Here is a 25,198-nt window from a genome sequence, read left to right as displayed (position 1 = left end):
CTCCACTACACTAGGGGACAATGACGTTCTCAGTGACAGAGTGTTATGCTTACATTTAACCTCCACGCAGAGAATTAAGCATTATATGACCAGCTCAGTAGCCTAGATGGTAAGGCGCCCGCTTTGAGACTGGGAGGTCGGTGGTTCGTGCCCCGGCCGAGTCATTCCTAAGACTTAAAAAGTGGTCGGCGGCGCCCTCTGTTGGCTGCGGCTGCATCGGCTCGCTATAACGGGTCAGGTGCAATCGACATTTCGTTCTGTGTACATTGTTACACAGAATGACAATACAAGGAAATTATTAATTATTATTATGTATATAAACATTGAGTATAAAGTGTGGACCTGAAGTGTAGCAGACCCCTCAAGTGACCCATGAAAAAAACATTCAACACGGATGCTGGTACAGGCAGAGAGAGACAGGGTAAAGAGACGAACAAAAGTATCCTCCTGTAGCACTTCACTGCAACCTTGGAGGGAGCTGAACAAAGATCAGTGTTGCGATGTTAAAAATGTTGGGAGTGAACAGCACAAAGCCAAATGAATAAAGCCACTTAAATACATTATTAGTTACCCAATGACGCTGATAAAACACTCAAGTTTTTGGGGGGCGAAAACATGCCAAAAGGCATAGATGTCAAGTCAATTCATATTTATTTGTATGATCCTTAATGACTAAAATGAATGAATATGTTACCGTCTAAAAAATCGTATAGGGTGTGCACAATTTCAAATGATCAGAAAACGTATAAAATACATGAAAATATTATACATTGACAGGTATGCTTATCTAAAGTAAATACATGAAATTAATTAAATACAATTGATTTAACTGTTTCTGACATTTTTTGATATCATATGTGAGAGGTAACTTGGTTTAAAGTTCTGTAAATATTTATTTTCTGATTTTTAATTGTCTTCGTTTTCATTCTTTCTTTTTCTCTCTATTTCTTTCTTTCTTTCTTTCTTAAATTGACACCATGTCAATTTTGACCACTAGATGTTGCTGCATTGTGTAGTGTAACCGAAAATGAGTCCTGCAAGTCATAAAGATAAATACAAACTATGGAGAAAATGTATGTACTGTATATTCATATTAAATGTTTTAAATGAAGTAAGTTTTACCACTAGAAGGCGTTAAATATTACACGATGTCCCTTAGTCTAGTGTTGAGTTTCCCTAAAATTGACCTAAGCGTCATAATTAAAGCAGGAAATAGAATACGGAGAGCGTGTGCCCTCTTGAGGAATCAAACTGTCATTACAACCAAACCATATCAGTTTATTTTGGACGTTTTTTTTACCCCAAAATAATGTTTGAATGAATAATAAATACAATTTTAACAATCTGAATAATGGATATTTCAAACAAAATAACTATGACAATATATTTTGTTTGATATCACTCAGCGTGCAGTATTTATTGTTCAATTAGTTTATTAAAATGTTGTGTTTTAGTGAGTGTGAAATACCTGTCAACTTCCAGGGCTCCATGCCCTTACAAACTGTCGTATTTTCCCTTACAAAATACAAAATAATCTTACACCATATTTTTTTCAAACATGTATATTTATGTGGTTCAACATGTTAAATTGTACATGTGTTTCGTTATATCATATGTATTGTTAATTAACATTTTGTTGTGAGATCCTGAGTTGCTCGACATGAATCAGGTTTATTATAAAAAGTAAGTTCAAAAATGAAGTAGCTTGGACGTTCACTGTCGAAGGAAAAAATACATGCAAATATAATTCAGTAGAATAATATATTTTCTTATTCAAATTATGAATTCATTTTCTGCATTAAATTATTGTTGGTAATATACTGATTAAAGGGATATCCACAAACCTGTCCTTTTTCATTTTCTCATTTTATACTTCATTTTTTTTCTTAACTTCTTTATACAACATAATAATTCGTAATATAATGCATCAAAGCAAGTGACCCGTTTGAGAGCTGGCTCTCTTTAATGAGTTGAGCCTAAAAAGCCGGTTCTCTAAAAAGAGACGGACTTCCTTTCACCACATCAAACCGCTCGCTTCGTTTGCAACGAAAAAAACTATACCGAGATAGAGGCTTCCGCAGCGAACTCGTTTGACTTGAATGATTTGCCGTTTCCTGATAGTTGGTGTTTCCCGGATGGTACCCATAATTGACAAATTTGCGTTTTTCCATACACATTTTCTCGTACGGTGTACACGTCTTAAAATGCATAATAAACTTACTTTGTACGGCAAAACCGTACAGGTTGACAGGTATGGAAATGACAAATTAAAAAATGGGAAAAATACACCGACTACGAACTTCTGTTCAATATTGGGTTATCATTGGTTGGTCCTGGTGGCTGAGGGCGGAGTCACGAGAGAGTGGGCGGTGCTGGTGACGCGGGAAACCAGTGGTGTGTGATACTCAGAATTTCGATATCACTCCTCCTCAAGTAAATGCAATGGAGTATCACTCGAAACCGATCAGACCCCGATACGCTGTGCTTGAAAACGTCATGACCATTGAATGATTTAATCCTCTGCAATTGAGTTAGTCTATTATTACAATAATCCCGGCACAAAGATTTGAAGCACTAAAAATGTTTCACTTTTTGTTGAATAACTCCTTTGCCAATGTTAACACTATCAAAAAAATAAACAAATACAGAAATATTTCTGTTACAACTAAACAAAGGCCAAAAGAGTCAAAAGAAAAAACAGCAATGTAAGAAAAACACCCATAATATATAACAATAGCAACTGGAGAATTAAAATAACTAATAGCACAATATTTTGAAAATGCAAACAATAATTCAGATAGTGTCAATTGTCTCTGATTGGCCCTGTTTCCATGGTGACAACGGATTTACAGGATTTGTTCAGGGACGCAACATGTTTGCATTTTTGGTTGCAACTCGTTGCTCTCTGGAGAGTGAGTTTTTTCCACGTGTTTAGGTAAATTTGTGGTGTTACCACAGACACAGACGACCTAACCACACAAATCACACGCATTGTTGCTATCAGTAGTTGAATAATAGGTTCACATAACAACGCCCTTCCTGTATGCCCCTTTCATTTTTAGCTTATGGTTGGGGTGGGCACGTAGATGTGGCTCTCTCTTCTGCCTGGCAGGCAGTATGCAGCTGCAGGCCAGGTAGGGGAAGGGGCTAATATTGTACCTGTCAGTCACACACTCAGAAATAAACTTAATAAGCTGCCGAGGGCGCTAGCTGAGAGAGAGAAGGGCTGTACTGTACATATATTAGCGGCGCATTGAAGAGATTGATACCAGGACAATTCAAACACATGTTCGGTATCGATAAATTCGATATTTTGGATGGATCCGACCATCCCTATTACAAACACCCGTTCGCTTTCCTTTGCCGTCATTCGTGGTTAAAAATGTCTGTCCGGCGCAAGGCTCCAACTGTACTGCTGGCTTCGGTTCAGCCGACTATAGTGGGAAATGTTTTTTTCCAGCCTAGGCTCTTCCCGGATGGTTTTTAAAGACGGAGCTATGCCCTAAATGGAAGCAGATGTTGCTGTCGAGGAGCAAAAAAGTTAACTCTTTGTTCCAGTTGAAAAAAAATTCTTCTTTGTAATCGGAGTACAGTTTTCCGTCGGAACAACGTTGCGAGTTTGTGGTACATAAAATGAGCTGCAGGGTCAACCCGGTTTTAATCATTTGCAGGAGTCTGCCATTTCTGTTGTGTGCTGACATATTTTGTCAATTGAAAATGACATCACCCTTTCCAGGGGAACGTTTTTGCCCAATCACAGGTCTTCCTATTTCTAGGTGGAGTCATGTGATCCTTCAGGGACTGTCTACTTACCAGCAAATGGCAAAAGGCTGCTTATTTAAGCGTACAGATTTTGCTTTTACTATTTCATGGCCATTTTTTGATCCTTCATGTCCAATTTGGTAAATTCAAGCCCCTCAGGCCGGGTGTGGCCACCGAGAATATTTTCAACAGCCCCTGCGATGATCTAGATACAATATTGTATCATACACCAGGAATTCTGTTTTTATTACATTTACATTACTTTGAAGAAAGCCTTTTTTTGGTTAATCCATTTTTTGCACTGTATTTGATTGTATTTCAATCTAATAATATATTCAAAAAATATATTATATATTAAATTATTAATATAATTATATATTACATAATATCCATCCATCCATCTATCCATTATCTGTACTGCTTATCCTCAGTAGGGTTGCGGGGGTGCTGGAGCCCATCCCAGCTATCTTTGGGCAGTGGGCAGGGGACACCCTGAACTGGTTGCCAGCCAGTCGCAGGGCACACAGGGACAGACAATTCGCTCGCTCTGTCATGGTTGCCATGGCGCCCAATTGGCCCCACCCATGTGTGTCACGGTTGCCTTGGTGCCCAATTGGCTCCGCCCATGTGGTGCCAGCAGCAGCTCGTTGAGAGTTTGACTTTCTGTTTATATAAAGCTCAGCGCTCTCTCGCTTCAGGGTCAGCCCGTCAAACGAACTTCTGCCCCACAAGACGTGGGTTCTGACTCGGTCCTGTTTTCCTGTGATATTTCCAGTCCGGTATTGTTCCCGTTTATTGTAGTCCTGTTTAATTTCGGGTTCCGGTTTAGTTTCCGTCTGTTTTTGTCCTGTTTATTGTTTTCTCCAGTTTTTGTTCCCGTCTAGTTTGTCCGGTTTATTTTCGATACCCTGATTTGTTGTCAATCCTGTCTGTCCCTTCCTGTCCAGTATAGACCCCATCTGTCCGATATCTCTAACTCGGGCAGTTGGAGTCGGTCTCGTCGGTCTCCGGCTTCCTGTCCTTCCACGCCAGACCGGCTTCCTAACGTGCATGAAAATGCAAGTGCATAAAATAAAAGGCTTGTGTGAGAACGTCACGTGATTGGGTATTGTATCTGTCCTGGTTCCTGACACGCTCATTCACAACTAGGGACAATTTGGACCGGTCTATTAGCCTGAAATGCATGTTTTTGGAATGTGGGAGGAAACCGGAGTGCCGGTTAGCGTGTGTACGGCACAGTTATGAGGTGATGAGATTGAACCTCCTGTATGGAGTTCTGCATGTTCTCCCCGTGCTTGTGTCGGTTTCCTCTGGGCACTCCGGTTTCCTCCCACATAATTGGTCAGTCCAAATTGTCCCTAGGTGTGAATGAGCAAGCGAATTGTCTGTCCCTGTGTGCCCTGCTACTGTCTGGCAACCAGTTCAGTGTGTCCCCTGCCCTCTGCCCGGAGATAGCTGGGATGGGCTCCAGCACCCCGCGACCCTACTGAGGATAAGCGGTGCAGATAATGGATGGATGGATGGAAGTTAGCTGATAGCTTGACTATCTGTATTTTCATTGCTTAAGGGGCGATCACCTCCGACTAGCACAACATTATTAACTACCTCTCACATTGCAGACGCTGCCACTAGCTGTAATAGTATTAGCAGCTAGCATTAGCTTGGCATCTATTACTGAAATTTGAAAAGGAATACTCGGCGACTAAATCCATTTCATTCTTATTTTTTAAATTATTTATGATTTTGGGCTGTTGTCAGCCTGAAGAGCACATATTTAGCTTTAGCAGTTAGCTGTAAGCTTTTTTATTGTCTAGCATTGGATCAGGGGTCGATAGCTGTGACTAGCACAATAGCAACCAGCATTGGCAATGTGTCTTCATTTTCAACATTTGATCAGTCCGTTGGTCTGAAATGCCTTCCTACCCATCCAGACGTCCTACCAAAACCCAGTGCGCACAACACCAATAGCGATTTTCAAGGGAAATGTGCAAATTTTTGTGCCTTTGAAAGGAAAGATCAATTCACTTGAGAGCGATGAGTACTTACGATTGTGATGAGTACTTACGATTTTTATTATTATCTAGTTTCATTTGACTCTTTCACTCCTTCGAAATACAGTTTTCTGACATAGCTGGCACGTTTTTTTTATGTGGTAGCTTTCTAGCATGGTGTTTGTTGACTACGGTAATCACGTAATGTATGTATGTACGTATGTATGTATGCCAACCCTCGTTTTATACCATCATTAAAAATTCTACAGTAATTCTGAGTTTCAGTTTTGCCGGTTTGACTTGATTATAAATAAAACAAAATTGTTGTCATACATCTCGACTGGGTAGGAGGTTACGGCAGAACACCAGTCCTCGGCTTGTAGTCAAGTCAAGTCATGTTTATTTGTATCACCCTTAATCACAAGTCTTAAAGGGCTGCACGGACCATAGACTATTACAGACTTATTACACAATCCCCTGATCTGAAATCTACATGAAGGAAAAACTAAAAACCTCCACATGAGAAAAATGTAGAAACCTTGAGAAGGACGTGAGGTAATCCCACCTCCAAGATGACCAGGCTGCCATGGATGTTGCAACACATATACATCGTAAACATGAAACATAGGTCATTCATGAGCTATGGAGTGTGTATGTGTATGTGTGTTCTAAGCCTAAATTTCAACAGTTCCACTGAGGTTGCAGATCAAATCACAGAGGGCAGGAAATTTCACAGCACCGTGGCCTGAATGGAGAACGCTCGAACTTGCGGATCTCTTTTTGGCTCTTGGGATCACAAGCAGACCAGCATTTTCCGAACAAAGGCTCTGGGCAACCTTGACACTGTTCCTGGCTTCCGTCTATATGACTTTGACAGCCGTGCTTAATGTATTTCATGATTCACACAATATTCAGATTTTTTTTGTGTACTTTTAATATTTTAAAATTTAAGGAACTTTTGGATTTAAGAATAACATATATAACATAAGATGAGGATGGGAGTGCCTTTGATATGCTGCCGCTAAGTAGACTATCACTTGTTAGCGTCCCCCACACGTGGCTCTTTGATTGATGGCCAAGCAGATGCAGAGCATGTTCCAGGAAGCCTGCCAGGTCATGTGACTCACTCGGGCATAGATCCACAACCGGAAACGTGGATAGGGCTCACACAAACACATAAATACACACAAACCCAAAGAGTTATTAAAGTCATCAGGCAGAGACGAGGCTTGGTAATTTTCCTTCTCTGAATGCCTCCGATACGCCGGCCCAAAATAGCGCGAAATTAGGAATGCTGAGGAAGAGGCAAGGCAATCGTTCATGATCCAGTGTGCCAGCAGAGCTTCGAATTAGAACAATCACCGGCAAAATCTCCCTTTAACCCCTTATCATTCCTGTAAAATTCGCCAAAAATCCCGACCCAAGACGTACCCCAAAGTAAACTGAATGCTGTTATTGAACCGTTTGGATTATGTAAACAGTCTTGGTCTCTTTTAAAGGTAATACTCTGACGTTTGGTCCTAAACGGAAATAACCACTGCAAGTGCTACTGACACTCAATAATTTGAGAAGGAACACACTGAAATACAAGGTTTATATTCTCACCTTATCTTTATTTTATTTTATTTTGCAATCAAATGCCTGCAAAAGAGTGTAGCATGGGCATCTTTGCTGGAAAACAGGTGAGACAATAGCTCGAAGCCTTACCTAGTACCTTGTCAAATTAGATCGCGATCTGAAAAACTAAACATTGTATTTTACACATATTTCTAATGATAGGTCTGGGCGTTTCCAAAAGTGGCCATTTGGAGACGATCAGTTCACAGCCCTTAAAACATAGCAATTGTGTATTTTACTTAGGCCAATTTTAGACATAGTGATAGACTTGTAAATGTTTGATTTCTTTTTCTAGAAGTCAAGCCATGATCGTGCAAACTTCCGGCTAATAATGGTGCGTAAAAATGAATCAAGAATGATGTTGCGCATGTTCACCTTAGGCTCTGACTTGAATACACACCGAAAATGTCTACATATTTATATGGGGAATTTCATTGTATAATCAATGTGCCAATGCACTTATGAATCGGTCACTTTTGGCTAAAGATTTTTTAAGCCAAATTGGTCATGACATATTTTTTCCCACAATAGGCCTTCATAGGTCACAGGCTAAGGATTGTAAAAAAAAGCTTGCAATTGGTCTAGAGTGTTGTCAATCAAAATCAGAGGCAAACGTAAGTATTGAAAATAATTTGATGAGACTGTTTTATTTCAAAAGTGAGTGATTTTTTTTAAATCTGTTGACATCATAGTGTGTCTTGGGAGTAAATTATTTACACGGTTGGTTAACTTTTCCTCCAAGCACTCCGGTTTCCTCCCACATTCCAAAAATGTGCATGTCGGGTTAATTGGCCGGTCCAAATTGTCCCTAGGTGTGCATGAGCGACTGAATGGTTGTCTGTCTCTGTGTGCCCCGAGACTGGATGGCAACCAGTCCAGGGTGTCCCATGCCCATTGCCCAAAGACAACTCCAGCACCCCCATGGGATGGGATCCCCACGACCCTAGCGAGGATAAGCGGTGCAGGTAATGGATGGATAGATGGATACACTGGACTCTTTAACCAGACCATATTTTGGGGAAATTGTGATATGAGAAGGTGTTCTCTGCGCTAATGGGTGAGTTCAGTCGGCTTTATAGTCCTCGGATATCTTGTTTCAGACTGATCATGATGTTTTTGGTGACGAGTATATTTAGAAATCGTCATCATGTCTTGAATCCCTATGTTTCCAACGATATGTGTGGCATGACGTATTTCGGTGCTTGGTGACGTCGTGAAGACGTGACTTTGTTTACCAGCAGTCAGGTGGAACATTAAGGGGTTAAAAGATCCCCCCATATTCTTGTATGAAAGATCAAAGCACTTCCACTAATAAAATGTACACCAAAATAACTCTGACCCTTTGTACTCCAAACACACCTTACTTTTGACACCAACAGATCCTAATATCTCTCTGAAAAAACTCTTACCTTTCCCCAGAAAAGCCTGTCATCCTTCTCTAGATCCAAGCCTCACTCTCTACTCAAAAGGAATTAATAATCATTCCCTAAAAGACCAGAACTTTTGCACAGAAAACCCCCTTTGGGACCTCAGAAATATCCTTGAGAAAGAATCGAATCTCTACCGAGAAAGAAACCCGTAATTTTTAGAAACTTTTCAAATTATGCAGTCTTTCATTCAAACCATTCCTATCACTCCTTCAAAAAGGATGCCAGTAAAGCCCTAAGTTAACACGACATTTTCCTAAAGAGGGCCAGCAATAATCTCCTCAAAGACCCCAATCTTTACACAAATATGTGCCCCACCCTAACTTGAGAAAGAGCCCCTACAATCCCTTAAAGTCACTTCGACCATTCCCGAATATCATCGTATCCTTACCCTTGAACAGATGCCTCTAAAGCCCTAGGATATTCCAATATTTACCCTTTAACTGCACCACCTTTCCCTTAAAAGAACACAGTAACCGCCCTCCCATAATGCTGACCGAAGTTTTCCCAAAAGGCATCCGTTCCGTCCCCTCAAAGGGATGCTGGTAAATCCCTGAAAACACCCAAATTTTACTAACTCTTTGGAATTACTTCCCAGAAAAATACTGTACTGTATAGTTGTTTGGTAAGTGCAGTTTCATTTCACATTTAATATATATATATATATATATATATATATATATATATATATATATATATATATATATATATATATATATATATATATATATATATATATATATATATATATATATATGAAATGAAATGATCTGAAATGATCTGCATTTATATAGTGCTTTTCAAGTCAATGACTTCCCAAAGCGCTTTACATTGTGCTTCACATTTCTCAATAGCGGCCGTGATCTGTGCAGCTATGTAAGGCGCTAACCTGCTTATTGGGGGTTCAGTGTCTTACCCAAGGACACTTCGGCATGTAACACGGACAAGCCGGGATTCGAACTGGGATATATATATATATGTATATATATATATATATATATATATATATATATATATATACTAATGGAACCACTGTATTTGATTATTTATTATGTACATTATTTTAAATCATAGGGCAGCACGGCGGAGCAGTGGTTAGCGCGTGTGCGGCACAGTTCTGAGGTCGTGGGAACCTCCTGAGTGGGTTCAAATCCAGCTCCCGGGCTTACTGTGCGGAGTTTGTATGTTCTCCCCGTGCTTGCGTGGGTTTCCTCCGGGCACTCTGGTTTCCTCACACATTCCAAAAACATGCATTTCAGGTGAATTGACCGGTCCAAATTGTCCCTAGGTGTGACTGAGCGAGTGAGTTATCCGTCCCCGTGTGCCCTGCGATTGGCTGGCAACTAGTCCAGGGTGTCCCCTGCCCACTGCCCGACGATTGCTGGGATGGGCTCCAGCATCCCCGCAACCCTACTGAGGATAAGCGGTGCAGCTGATGAGATGAGATGAGATTTTAAATCGTTTATTTTTCATCTTTGGATGAACTTTTTTATATGCATCCAGTTGTTTATTCATTTAAATACACAAATAGTTTGAATACAGATACAAAAATATGTGAAACAAAAATTCCTTTACCAGACAAAGAGCCTTTGGGGCTTTTTTTACAGTATGTCACAAAAGCAAAGAACTTCATCACCACCACATAGTCTGTTTTACAAGAAACATATAACGTTTACAAGTGGTGCAATGTTTATTGTACGATGTCAACAAAACAGGCCTACTAAAATTTCGGAACAAAATTGTTTTTCTCAAAACATTCAGCATCTAGTATCAGTTTTGTCACAATACCAAGTCAATACCAACATCCAGCTCATCTCTGGAAAGCGAGAAGACACTTTGACACTGACAAACAACGGCGACCAGATGAGGAAAGTGCGGTATCTGAGTCTGATCAGGAGACTTGTCCTGCCACTGGTAACCATGGAAACCAGCACTGTCAGTTTCATGTGGAGGGTTGATGTGTGCCACCAGGCTGTACTTGCCAAAGACACACCATGACCCCATGACCCAGGTGGTTAAGGGATCCATGAACTGTGAAACCCATAATACTAACAAATTAATAACATGATGAAAAGCATACTTAACTGGGGCAGCTTTAAATTTCATCGACCGTTTGTTTAATGATAATAAATGATAATAAAGGTGTTCTATTCTATTCTATTCTATTCTATTCTATTCTATTCTATTCTATTCTATTCTATTCTATTCCATTCTATTCTATTCTATTCTATTCTATTCTATTCTATTCTATCGCACTGACCAATAATACATAAGTATTTTCTTTTAGACTCGAATAATTTTGTGACCGGCAGCACGGCGGCGCAGTGGTTAGCGCGTCTGCGGCACAGTTCTAAGGTCATGAGATTGAACCTCCTGTGTGGAGTTTGCATGTTCTCCCCGTGCTTGCGTGGGTTTCTTCCGGCACTCCGGTTTCCTCCCACATTCCAAAAACATGCATGTTAGGTGAATTGGTCGGTCCAAATAGTCCCTAGGTGTGAATGAGCGAGCCAACTGTCTGTCCCTGTGTGCCCTGCGACTGGCTGACAACCAGTTCAGGGTGTCCCCTGCCCAATGCCCGAAAATAGCTGGGATGAGCTCCAGCACCCCCGCGACCCTACTGAGGATAAGCAGTGCAGATAATGGATAGATAGTTTTGTGACCCCTGTCACCGTTGTTTCATTTGCATACCTCAACCTGTACGGTTATGCCATAAAAAGTACGTGTATTCTGCATTTTAAGACGTGTACGACGTACGAGAAAATCTGTACGGAAAAACGCAAATTTGTCAATTATGGGTACCATCCGGTATACACCGACTATCAAGAAACGGCAAATCAATCAAGTCAAACACCGTGGTAGATTCTATCTCGGTATCATTTTTTTCGTTGCAAACGAAGCGAGCGGTTTGATCCTACTCTGCGCATGCGTCTGCTTACAATCATCAAGTCGCAATGGCCGAAACTGAACGTCGTGAGTCATTGTGATCTGAAAACAACAGGCGGGGTTGAATGAGTAGATTGGAAATACATGTGGTCTTAAAAAACATCGGATATTATGTGGTAGTTGCGAAGTGAAAGGAAGTCCGTCTCTTTTTAGAGAACTGTCTTTTTTCGGCTCAACTCATTAAAGGGAGCCGGCTCTCAAACGGTTCACCTGCTTTGATGCATTATATTACGAATTATTATGTTGTATAAAGAAGTTAAGAAAAAAAGGAAGTATAAAAGGAGAAAATGAAAAAAGACAGGTTTGTTGTTATCCCTTTTATCAGAATATTACCAACAATAATTTAATGCAGAAAATGAATTAATAATAATAAGAAAATGTATTATTCTACTTAATTATATTTGTATGTATTTTTCCTCCTACAGAGAACGTCCAAGCTACATCATTTTTGAAGTTTTTTATAATAAACCTCATTCATGTCGAGCAATTCAGTATCTCACAACAAAATGTTAATTAACAATATATATGATATAACGAAACACATGTACAATTTAACATGTTAAACCACATAAATATACATGTTTGAAAAAAATATGGTGTAAGATTATTTTGTATTTTGTAAGGGAAAATACGACAGTTTGTAAGGGCATGGAGCACTGGAAGTTGACAGGTATGCCTCGTTGAGTTCATTTTGACTCATTGAACGAGTGATGGAACATGTTTTTTATGAAGGTTTGCTGCCATCATCTGGCATCTGTAAACAATTACAGGAGTTTTTTTTATCAGGGCGGGGGCTGAGGTGGCACCAACAGCAGGGGTTCGTTTAAACGTTGAACGTTCTTTTAGGTATGCCTGGAAAAAACACTCTTATCGGTCGATTGCTCCACTAGCATCATTTCATCCTGATTGGACATGCAAGTAAGCCAGCAAACAATCCCCACCTCTCTTTCCAACAACACTTCCAGTCCCCCCCAAAAAATGACTTGACATCTGCTCTGCTGCAGAGTCAGCAGTCAGGTGTGCAGAAAGTACAATTATTGGTTGCACGTTCTGGGAAAAAAAACTCCATGTTTATTGATCTTTACGAGGTTTTTGTTGTTGTCGCCCCACGACAAACTTCCTTGTCCTCCTCAAATGCAAGCAGACTATGAAAGAACCTACCTGGTAATCTCGAAGCTGCAGCCCTTGCGAAGGAGCAGAGCTCTCTTCCGCATGATGCCTTTGTCTCTGCCGAGGTAAACATTTTTATCCGAATTCATCAGCACGCAGTCAGAGAAAAACCTTCCCCCTTTCTTAAAAAGGACCCACACCCGCCCCCCTGAATATATGGATGTATCCTATCCGGCCGAAAGTGCTCTTGCAGACTTGTTTCCACCTCCAGCAGCCTCCCTCACTTTCTCCTCATGCCCCGCTTTATTCCTCAGACTGGACAACAAGGTTCCGTGAGGGAGCGGACATGGATGCACCGTTGCCGGGCGGTCGGCGCCTCCATGCGGGCTTTGAGGTTCACAGGAACCGCAAGATCCGTTAGTGCAGATTCCTCCAGGCAACGGTCGGAATTTTTACTTGTGAAGGGGAGGGGGGCAGCTGCTTACTGGACGGGGGACTCCTCTCACAACTACTGCTTCGGATTGGACTGACAGAGAGGGGAGAGAGAGGAGAGAGAGAGAGAGAGAGAGAGAGAGAGAGAGAGAGAGAGAGAGAGAGAGAGAGAGAGAGAGAGAGAGAGAGAGAGAGAGAGAGAGAAAGGCAAAAGAGAGAGGGAAAATAAGAGAGTGTGGGGTGGAGGATGGAGCGGGGAAAAACAGAGAAAATGTGATAGTCAGAAAAGGTAAAAGTGAGATGGAAATAAGAGAGAGGGGGTAAGTAAGAGAGGGAGCGAAAAAGAGAGAAAAACAGAGAGAAGGAGAGAGGCAGAAAAAGTGAAAGAGAAAGGGGAAAATAAGAGAGACAGTGAAAGAGAGAGAGAGAGAGAGAGAGGGCAAATGAGGCAGAGAAAAAGAGAAGGATAGAGAAAAAGAAAAGAGAAGAAAAATAAAACACATGAAAGCGAAATAGACAAGACAAGTTAAAGAGAAGGAGAATGAGAGAAATAAAGAGAGATAGAGACAGAGAGTGAGAGAATGAGGGTGAGAAAGAGAGGGAGAGAAAGAGAGAGGACATGAAGGAGAGAAAAGGAGAACAATGAGGAAAAGGAGAGAGAACAATAGAAAGAGAAAGCGAGAGAACAAGTTAAAGAAAGGGACATCAAGAGGAAAAAAAACTGGAGAGAGAGCAATAGAGAGAGTCAGGAAGAGAGAGGGAAAGAGAGGGAGATAAATAGAGAGAGAGAGAAAAAGAAAGGAAGTGGCAAAAAGGGAAATCAGTATTTGAATTATTTCATTAATTATTAAGTTTTGTACCTGATGTGCTACTCGTTTTATATTTATTGTATAGTATTCTAATTCTATGATTTATTTGTTCCATGTTCATTAAAAAAAATTCATACAGTACTTTTGCGGGGCTTGGAACAAATTAGCGCATTTTCATACCAAATGCGTCTCTACTTACGAAGTTTTCAAGTTACGAAGCTCCTCCCAGAACAAACTAAATTTGTAAGTTGAAATATCACTTTAAATCCAAACCAGATCCCCACAATAACATACCAGATATGAAATGGGCACCACAAACGCGGATATTCCAAAGGATGTCCTTGGTTAATGGCTAGAAGCCACAGGGTTCTATTGTTATTTTGAAAAAAACGTTTTTTGGAAATTGCATTAGCTCAGGAGGTAGAGCGCTTGCCTAGGGATCAAGAGATCGCAGGTTCGAATCCTGGCCTAACACTTTTTTCATCAAACTTCATTGAAAAAAAATTGTAATTGTAGCTTTGGTTCCTCCTACTAAAAATCAGGCATGCGCTTTGCTTTCTATTTGTATGTAATTTGTAATTGTGTAATGTACAAGTCATCATTTTTACTTTATATAATCTGTATAGTAAAATAAAATTGAACAATTACCACTTTTCTAGTGTTCTTTACATTTGAGGCCATTTCTGGTCTTCACATTTTCACTTGTGTCTTAATCGTGCTGATGTTTTGAGGAGGAATTCTTCCGTCGTGACTCATCCAGGGAAAAAAAAGCATTGATGCGATTGGAAGGGGCCCAAGCGACCATTCATCTTCAGTGTTTACCTCAACGGCATCACCTCGTTTGTCTCGGCTCTCTTCGACTTGCTTTTGATTAAACATCGTGGGAGCGCACATCCCAAGTCAGGTTCTTTGAGGGTTTAAAAGTGCGGTGTGTCGTTTGAGGTGCTTTGAAAAAAGTAGAAACTAGTATATTTTCTCTATCAAGTACTGTATGTGTTAACAATACCCGACTGAGTTCAAAGAGCCTTTATATTGCCTTTGTATTGTAGCTGGATTTTAACCCATGACCTCAGAACTGTGTTGCAAACATGCCTACCACTCAGCCGCCGTGTGTGTTTCAAAGACCTGTACATTCAAAATGGCAGAAAGACGAAACACGAAGAGATTTTTTGAACGCGTCTAAACTATGCATGTACTCATAAATTATTTGACTGACACTGCAATCATGAATTTAAGCCTGGGGATGGTGCCAGAGAGTAAACAATTTTTAATTCGGGACAATACCTTAAAAGATGGAGTCCGCAACTTCAAAAATATTTTACGTACTGATGCCATCTTCTGGCTGAAATCACCATTGCAGCCTCTGTCAAGCTACCTGTCTGCCGCATGCCCTTACGTGTCTCTCTTTTACTTTTTTTCATATTTTTGGGGCGTTTGGGTTGGTATTTGGACTGTATTTGAAACAGTCCTTTTCTTACTTTCACCATTTTCATCCTCTAATAAATAGAAAAACAACTAGCACGCACGTGAAATCACTCTTCCTCCCTTCCCCCCTCCTCCTTTCGTCCTGCCTAATGTGCTTCATGGCCGGAACACCGATTAGAAAAGTAAGATAGAAGCAGATAGGAATGGTGAAGAAAAAAAAAAAATATATACAGTATTTGAACCCTGCCCTGCGATTGGCTGGCAACCAGTTCAGGGTGTCCCCTGCCCACTGCCCGGAGATGGCTGGGATGGGCTCCAGCCCCCCCCCCCCGCGGCCCTAATGAGGATAAGCGGTGTAGCTGATGAGATGAGATGAGTATTTGAACTCAGTTGGGCATTGTCAACACACGATTAATTGAGAAAATATTTAATTTGAAACTTTCTATGGATAGACTACATGCCCCACCTTTAACTCCTGGTCGGCGCCAATTTAAGGGAAGTCATGCTCAAAACTCAAAAATCAAATTCAAGGCGGGGATAAGGAACACTCAGCGAGATCAAAGTGTAGTGACTGTATTTGCGAAGATTTATAAGTCAGGTTCATTTTTTTTTTATATCAAGTGTATTACCATGATACTCCACACTATGCCAGGCAGCACTGAGAACGATAAAAAGATAAAAACCCTAAATAACATGTAAAATATTGCACAAAAAACACATAAGTGGGCAGACAAAGGCTAAAAGGGCTCAGAATGCTGAACACAACGCACAATGAAAATCTGCAAAGTAGCAAAAATGGCGAAAAGTAATAGCGATACGGCGAGGGATTACTCTAAATTAAAATGGCTCACTTAAACACGAGACTGGTTTATAAACAATAAATTAGATACAAATGGAATTCTGTGAGTAAGCAAGAGGAGACTGTAAGTGCCCCCACTCTCGTATCTCAATTTATTTTTAAAGAGGCTTAATCCACGAGCCAGGGGCCAAGCATCTGCCATGGCTTTTGTTTGCCCGTAAAACACTCTTTTGCATATACATCGAACGTGGTTGTTAAGCTGACAGTCAATCGGGCAGTAATTGCTCGGGTGGCTCCCTCCATGGTGCAGCGAATGAGCACTGTAATCAAAGTGGATGTCGTGAACGCGTCCTGTCATTAGGGAGTTCACTGAAAACACATCCAAGTTCCTAGAAATTATTTTAGGCAAGTGTAACACTTTTTCGCATATCTCAAAACAGTGCTTTTTGCAGTTCGGAGAAAGCCTTGAATATTGTCAGTATTTGACAACACGGTCTACACAAAGGGCTGGTGTAAAGTAGAAAGTTTTGTTTTTGTCACAGCCCGCCCTTCTAGTATAAATGTGATTGTCAGGCATTTTGATTGTCGGGATCTGGTCACTTTACCTCAGAGGGCGCCAAACAGGTAAGAAGCAAGACATACACTTCTCCCTAATTATCCAAATACTTTATATTGAATGCTCGGCCAGCACATCGGGTTGGGTTATTAGCATTACCACTATGTTTAGCAGTTTTATCCTGGTTGTCATAGCCACTCTGTTTTCCACTACCATGTGATTATTTTGTTTTGTTTTGAAGGGATTGAAGGATTTTATACATTTAACTATAAAGGATATTATAAAATTAATTACAAAGTAAGTACATGTACTCAGTTTGATGCAGTAGAGAGATTCACTGACTGTTTTTCTTCAAGGTACATTACAAGGTTAGGCTGTCTGGAATGCATCAGACGTATTTTGATAACAGAATTCCTGTGAGTGCTGACGGGAGAAGGCCAGACGCACAAGGACAAACATCGCGACGCCCTTCGGCGAGGAGGTGGTGAAGCTGGCACTTGGCGCGCCCATGGGAGGAGTCAGCACGCCTATTGGAGGATCCGGCACGCCAGCTTGTGAAAAGACATTGGGAAGATCTGAGAAGATCGGAGAAGATCGAGGGAGAACAAGAGAGACACTAAATCGGCTAATTCGATGGAGTTCACTGAGTTAAATTATTTGAGAAAATAAATCTGCACCCGTGTGGAAATGCCGGCCTCTTGTCCGTCTTTTCACAAAAAGAAACGAGCATGCATTGTTAGGTGAATGAAAGTTATGTTTTGTTAATGGAGTCCGATAACTAGTTCGAGCAATTTGGTAAACGGTACATTTTAATATATTTAATTCCTAACAGTTTTGTTTGATTTCTATTTCAAACTTTTTTTTCATTCGACCATTTGTTTGTTACCTTGTTCTTTGCATCTTTGTGTCCTGTCTGGCTTTGTTTTGTTTGGACATTTAGCTGTTTTGTGAGCTTGTTTGTTACTTTGTACCTCCTTTTGTTATTAAATACCATTGTTCTGTTTGAACACCCCTGCCTCATTTCCTGCTACCCTCCACATAACATTAATAGCATGTTTTTGAAACCTTAAATTTGTTTTTCTTAAATGTAAATTTTATCTTAAAATAAAAAAGAAAATACAATAAATACTGAATACAAAAATAATAATATTTCATATCATAAAGTTAAAGTTATTCTACCTCTAATAAATTGCATTTACCTTTAAAAACTAGTGTTCATATTTCACCTGATTCAATTGAAAATATAATAAAAGTTTAAAGAGCTCAACTCCTTTTTTTGGCCACGGAAATTCGAACATTCGACTGCCAGATTACAATCAATTCTGAGTTTGTACAAATGTTTGGGTTTACAGTGCAGGAAATGAAAATAACAATGATGTTGTCATGACATTATCTTCCCCCAAAAATCTGTTTTAAAAAAAAAAAAGACGTTGAAAAGGTGCCAAGGCCGAGAAGAAGTTGAAAAAATGTCATTTCAAGTTTTCTTTTTAATTTTGCACCTTATTAGACGAAATGAATACGATTATTTTGGAGTAGGCAGCATGGCAGCGCAGTGGTTAGCGCATTTGCGGCACAGTTCTGAGGTATGGGATCAAACCTTCCTGCGTGGAGTTTGCATGTTCTTCCTGTGCTTGCGTTGGTTTCCTCCGGGCACTCCGGTTTCCTTCCACATTCCAAAAACATACATGTAAGATTAATTGGCCGGTCCAAATTGTCCCTAGGTGTGAATGGGCGAGCAAATTGTCTGTCTCTGTGTGCCCTGCGACTGGCTGGCAACTAGTTCAGGGTGTCCCCTGACCACTGCCCAAAGACAGCTGGGATGGGCTCCAGCACCCCCGCGACCTTACTGAAGATAAGCGGTGCAGATAATGGATGGATGGATTATTTTGGACTACATCTGCTCCACACACAACAGGGCGAAGACTAAATTTTCATCACTGCACTGTGTCACAAGACTAAAATGAAATAGCCTGAAACATATTGAAGGTCCCCCTTCAAAAGCTTTATTATTTGTTTCTTTTGGATGAACGGGGGGGAAAAAAAAATAATACACCGATTTTCCTCGGTACCATTCACGCCCAAAGTGCTACACTTTGAGGAATCGATTTAGTGTTTTTTTTAACTTTCAACAATCACGACATGCAGCAATCACAATCGTGGAAACCATTTTACAGTATTTTCCGGGCAATTCCTGATGCTTTCGGAGTGTACGCGTGTGCTTTATGCACTGTTGATCCAAGCTGATTGCAGGTAAACCAATTACTCTGCCTTTCCAGGATACAGCTGCCTCCGATTTTTCCCGACTAATCTCCACAAAGCTATTTGCATGTTCCTTTTGTACCCTAAAAAAAACAACACACATACAACAAAAAGTGCAGTAGGCAATCAGCATGAAAGTATATGAAAGAAAATGTCATGAAAGGCACAAAGAAAATGGCCAATTGCTGCCTTTTATCTTGTCAAGGACAGGCCTCTGATGCAGATGGATGGAAAAGGGAGTGACACTGACTGCAAATTGTAACGACTGCCACACAGAAAGCTGTTGTTTGCCTCACTGCTTCGTTATGAGAGATAGAGGGGGATAGGAAGAGGGATAGATAGATAGATAGATAGATAGATAGATAGATAGATAGATAGATAGATAGATAGATAGAACTATGGTGCTCAAAACTACTTCTAGAGACAAAATAAAACACAACTGAAGTAAGATATTTACAACTAAGTAAATTAAGTCATAAATAAAGAAATTATACAATCATGACTATATATAGTCAGGGCATATTTCAATATTACAACGATTTCCTTTTATCTCTTATTTCTGTCTTTCTCTCTCTCTTGCTTTCCCCTTCTCCCTTTCTCTCCTTCTCTTTTCTCTCCTTTTCTCTTTCTATTTGTCTTAGTTTTCATTCTTTATCTTTCTTTCCCCCTCTCTCATTATTTCTCTTTTTATCTCTTTTGTTTCTCACGCTCTCTTTCTCTCTCTTTTCTCTCTCTTTCTCCCTTTCTCTCATTCTTTGTCCCACCCTCTCTACTTTCCTCTCCCTCACTTTCTCTTATTTCTTTCTTTTCCTTTCTTTCTCTCTAAACTACTAGTCCGGCCCCCGAGAGAATGTTTATTCTATCGTGTGGCCCCCGAGTAAAAATGAGTTTGACACCCCTGCTATAGAGGAACCTGAAATATGGCAATATGTCAAAAGATTTTTGGAGGGCCAATACTTTTGCAAAGCACTGTAGATGAATAAATAGATGTGGCGCTAATTAGCACATCGTTGCCATGCGGACAGCGGCCGGAAGGACGAAGAGGCGACTCTTACCAAGGTCAGAACAGACGGTAATCTCTCAGCAGATAACAACCAATGAGGGAGGAAATCACTGGAAGATGGCCCAAGCAGCTCAACAGGCTGCCGTGTTTTATGCATGCAAATCAATTCTTTGGACAACAAAGCTCGGAGGGAATAATAATCATCCAATTTAAAGCGCGGAGGATAGGGATTTGTGCGTATGTGTGTGCAGTGTTGCGAATAACGTATTACAACGAAACACATTTCTTGAACGCAATTACTTTTCTGTGTAACGAATCGGTAACACGATATTTATCGTATTTCGTAACTTAGTCGTCATTACAACATGGTGTGTTACTCCCAGGGAGGAAAATCTCTCACTTGAATTGTGTAGATCCGAGGAAAAAATGTTTAGGGGGAGGAGTGATCCTGCAGATTTTGCAGAGAGTAAGTTGAGGCAGTGCGTTGTCAAGGTTAAAACTTGAGATTGCATTAAAAATCAATAACAAAATTTATTAATGACAAATTAATAACAGATAAAAATAAGAGACGGACATTCAGAGGAGAAAATGTAATTTCGACAAAATGAATCATTTCAACATGCTCGAAAGGGATTTCTACACAAGGTGCAAATGCCCCGGGCTTTACTGTTTAAATACATTCCCCCCAAAATTGGATAAGAAGTAAGCTTAGTGAAATGTGTGCGAGGGGAGAAATTTCAAGCAGGGAGTGCATTTTTCCGCATACAACTGAAAAGAACTGGTAAGAATCCAGACTTTTAAAGGCTTTAAGGTCAACACGGGTGTATGGGGATACTCCATTTACAAAATAGTGGTACAGATTGTGTGTACTGAAGTCAGGCAGACAGGAAATTTTGTTTAGATGTGTGAATATGTCAGGAGGAAGATTGTATGGCTCGTTGGGTAGCATTGCTAATGCTATCCTCAGTTTATCCAAATAACGCCGTTTGTACTTTCCGACAAAGTTAGCCACCTTATCCGACAGCTGCACAATATTTGTTGGACTAGTGATTACTAAAGGTGTTGGATAGTAATGCTTTTGTTGTTGTTGTCTAGGGTTTACTGGCCTCGTCCACTGTTCACTACGGGTTACTACCGTCCGTCATGGTGTCCTCACGTGGTTAAGACATGTGTGTGCAAAGGGTATTACCCATGGCATGTGAAGGATTTAATACATTTTACTATAAAGGATTTTATAATACAAGTTACCGGTACATTTATCGAGTGCAATGAAGATTTTCACTGAGTGGGGTTCAGGTCGCGCCGTTCCAAGTGCGGAGTGTTTTGACTGGGGAATTTTGATAACAGAACTCTGACGCAGAAGTCAGGCACTGTTTGGAGAAGTTGTTCTGATAAGCGCTCTTATGTTATGACCATTTCAGACATTGAGGCGAGGTTGTGGAGCCCACGTGGGGGGTTTTCCTGACGCGCCCATGGGAGTAGCCGGGGCGCCAGCTTGCGGAAAAAGGCGTGGGCCGGGAGAACTTGAGGAAGATCGAAGAAGATCGAGGGAGAATCGAGAGAGAAGGCTTGATGGAGACTCAAGTGACACTAATTCGGCTAATTCGATGGAGTTCACTTAGTTTATTATTTAAGAAATTAAATCTGCCCCCGTGTGGGAATGCCGGTCTCTTGTGCATACTTTCCCAAAAAGAAATGAGCATGCATTGTTAGGACAGAATGTATGTTGTGTTTGATTAATGGAGTCAGATAACTAATTCGAACAATTTGGTAAACGGTACATTTTAATATTATTTCTTAACACATGGATGTGCCTTGAAAATTCAGTCCTGCATTGGGTATCACACCACAGATGAAACATAATTTTCCAAACACAGTTGCCAAACAGGCCAATGGCAGGCGAAGATCTTTCTTCGCCAACAACTTAATTGATTTTGAAATGTGTTTTTTTTTCCACAAGAACAGAGGCTTGTTGATAGTATTTTCTTTGTAATCATCAATTATTGAACAAATCAAAATCAAATTCTGCCTCTTATTATGGAAACTGTTACACCACTTAGCGAGAATGAATCATGCCAGATACCGTAACGCCTTTATATAATACAAAAATTGGCATCTTTCATTCAGAAAGTGCATGTGAGTGGGAGTGGGCAAACTAGCACATTTCTTGGCAGGCTATATGTGATACAAGAAATATGTTCGGGCGGGGACAAAAAGCACTACTTAAAAGGAAAGTGTGCCAATTGGTAAAAACATCTTCATTGAAAATATTGACGTCACAGTCACATTGGTTACTGTTCCTCTCTCTCTCTCTCTCTCTCTCTCTCTCTCTCTCTCTCTCTCTCTCTCTCTCTCTCTCTCTCTCTCTCTCTCTCTCTCTCTCTCTCTCTCTCTCTCTCTTATCCCTCTCGACCTTACCTTATTTGGTCACCACTTCAGAGTTCAGTTTTCCTGTATTGTATTGTATTGTATTTATTTATTCAGCCAGTATAAACCACAAATATGATATATACAAGGAATGATTTGACAATCGAACTCTCAATAATGATAATATAATAGACGTAAAAGAATAAAAAGAATAGAGAAAAAAAGATATTGTAGTGTATAATACAAGGTAATTAAATACAATAGTTTAAAAAGAAAGAATATGTAAATAACAAGACGTGAGTAGAATAGGTCGGAGGAACGTCGTTGGCATAATAATACTATACATAATAACCTAATCATTTCTCGTTGAACATGCGAATAGCGGAAGGGCAAAAACTATCTTTAAGACGTGTAGTCCTGCTCCTAATGGAGCGAAGACGGCGACCTGACGACGGGTAATCAGAGTACCTGTGAGCAAGGTGACTGGGATCGTCCACAATTTTTAGTGTCCGTTTTGTCGTGTGTTCGATGTAGATACTATGCAGGGACGGAAGGTCAGTACCTATTATTTCCTCTGCCGTCCTCACCACTGATTCCATCTTTGACAATTCTTTCTGATAGACACGATCAAACCAAACTGTGATTGACCTAGTTAAAACGGATTCAATGACTAAAATGAATTGACGGACTCTGAATGATTTGAGTTGACGAAGGAATTAGAGCCTTTGTCTGGCTGACTTTAGTATATCGATAGCATTGACAGTCCATGTGAGGTATGCTGACAAGTAAGTACCTAGAAACTTGAATGAATGGACCAGTTCGACCTCACTACCATTAATTGACAGTGGCACATGCGGGGGAGGCTTAGTACGGAAATCTATTATCATCTCCATTCAATAAGAGATTACTCTCATGACACCAGGTGGAAAGAGTATCAATTTCTGCTCGGTATTCAGTCATTGTCTTGATTTCCCTCTAACCATGATTCTCCTTTATCGCTATTTAAACACTCCTTGGCTCTGTGCTAGTTCATGGTCTTCTTTTTCAGGTCCCAAGCACTCCTGTCTCAACCCTTTTGTGATTCCAGTGTACCGAACCTTTCTAGGTGAGTAGAACCTGACAAACTCTTGGACTGTCGCCTTTGCTGCTAGGGTTTACTGGAACACCCACTCCCTTGCTGCCTGATTTTCCGTGTACCAAACCTTGTCCCAATGAACAACCATCATTTATTGTGCTAATCTGTGTTCCTGAAATGTGCTTCCACACCACCCCAAAGTGGGGTCTTGACGATTGGTGAAAGATAACTATTCAAAAACTCATTAGGAATTTGAGCTTTGGTAAACTAAAGAAAACGTGACTGGTTATCATTTAGAAAACAGTGTCAGACTGATCACAAAATGGGCTTGAATCCAAGTGATCGGGACTTAGGAGGGTACCAAGGTCTTCATGGTTAACTGAAAAGCGAAGCGGGTCTAAGATTCAATCCCAGAATTGTGGTGGGAGGGTTTTAAATAAGTGCCTTTTAAGAGCCAGTGTTGCCCTTAAGGCAATTGTGCTTCTTTATTAATTTACTGTGTTTAAAATATAGCCCGGGCAGCACGGCGGGGCAGTGGTTAGCGCGTCTGCGGCACAGTTCTAAGGTCTTGGGAACCTCCTGTGTGGGTTCAGCTACCGGACTTCCTGTGCGGAGTTTGTATGTTCTCCCCGTGCTTGCGTGGGTTTCCTCCGGGCACTCCGGTTTCCTCCCACATTCCAAAGACATACATTGGCCGGTCCAAATTGTCCCTAGGTGTGAACGAGCGAGTTGTCTGTCCCTGTGTGCTCTGCGATTGGCTGCCAACCAGTTCAGGGTGTCCCCTGCCCACTGCTCGATGATTGCTGGGATGGGCTTCAGCACCCCCGCGACCCTACTGAAGATAAGCCGTGCATCTAATGAGATGAGATGAAAATATAGCTAGCCCAAGGCTAAAAACTGATTTAAGTTCACCGAGAAGTGTTTTACATAAATATGTCGCGTTTGCGGTTTAACTTAAGAAAATAAAGTGAATTTTAACTACTTCCAGGTTTCCCGCGAGCTTGAATTAAAGACTCACACAATGGCTGACCTGACGGGTGAATGTCCAATCCATCTCCATCCATCTTTAAGGAATAACAAGGCAATACCTTAAGTTATTTGTTGTCTAAATAACTATATTTAGTAGTAATCCTTACAGTAAGCTTATGCACTATTTGTGCAAATGTATTGTCTCAATGCACTATATAGTATTGTTGCGGTTTTCACCATCCAGAGAAGTAAATTAAACCCTCAAGAAAACGTCCCTTGTGGACATGTCATTTTTTGTTGGTTTAGCTCAGTGTAATATCTATAAGACTAGAGAAGCCTATATTATGTTTATGTTTTTGTGTAATAATACGCTGCCATTTTCGGAGAAAAAGTAAATATTAAGTTAAGAATAGAGATTTATGCTAGCAAGTATGCTAGCTAGTTGGCACAACTAACAGTAATAGCTAGGTGGAAGCCTCTTCTCAAAAGATATGCAAACATATGAAATGGCAAGAAAGACAACTTTTTCATCAATGTTAAATTAATAAAATGTAAGAGCTTGAGAGCACCTTTCCTGCTTGGAACCATTCTGTCACGGTTGCCATGGCGTCCAATTGTCCCCGCCTGTGTGGCGTCAGCTGCGGCTCGTTGACA

At 40.6% G+C, this 25,198-nt stretch overlaps 1 protein-coding gene across 4 annotated transcripts in view; it reads right to left on the bottom strand.

Annotated features, from left to right (window-relative positions):
• garnl3 (GTPase activating Rap/RanGAP domain like 3) overlaps positions 1 to 13,016 on the bottom strand; it is a 103,950-nt gene extending 90,934 nt beyond the window's left edge. For all 4 annotated transcript variants that reach the window (XM_088356207.1, XM_088356210.1, XM_088356208.1 and 1 more), the window contains exon 1: positions 12,902 to 13,016. In XM_088356207.1, coding sequence (XP_088212333.1) covers positions 12,902 to 12,999 — 98 coding nt within the window. In that variant the 5' untranslated portion in view covers positions 13,000 to 13,016. The remainder of the gene's footprint in view (positions 1 to 12,901) is intronic.
• Between the last annotated feature and the right edge of the window lie 12,182 nt (positions 13,017 to 25,198).

This window comes from Urocampus carinirostris, chromosome 16 (assembly GCF_059441175.1).
Source record: "Urocampus carinirostris isolate Australia breed hairy pipefish chromosome 16, RoL_Ucar_1.0, whole genome shotgun sequence".
NCBI lineage: Eukaryota > Metazoa > Chordata > Actinopteri > Syngnathiformes > Syngnathidae > Urocampus > Urocampus carinirostris.
The sequence above is the reverse complement of the archived record's forward strand: the minus strand, read 5'-3'. Positions and strand labels throughout refer to the sequence as shown.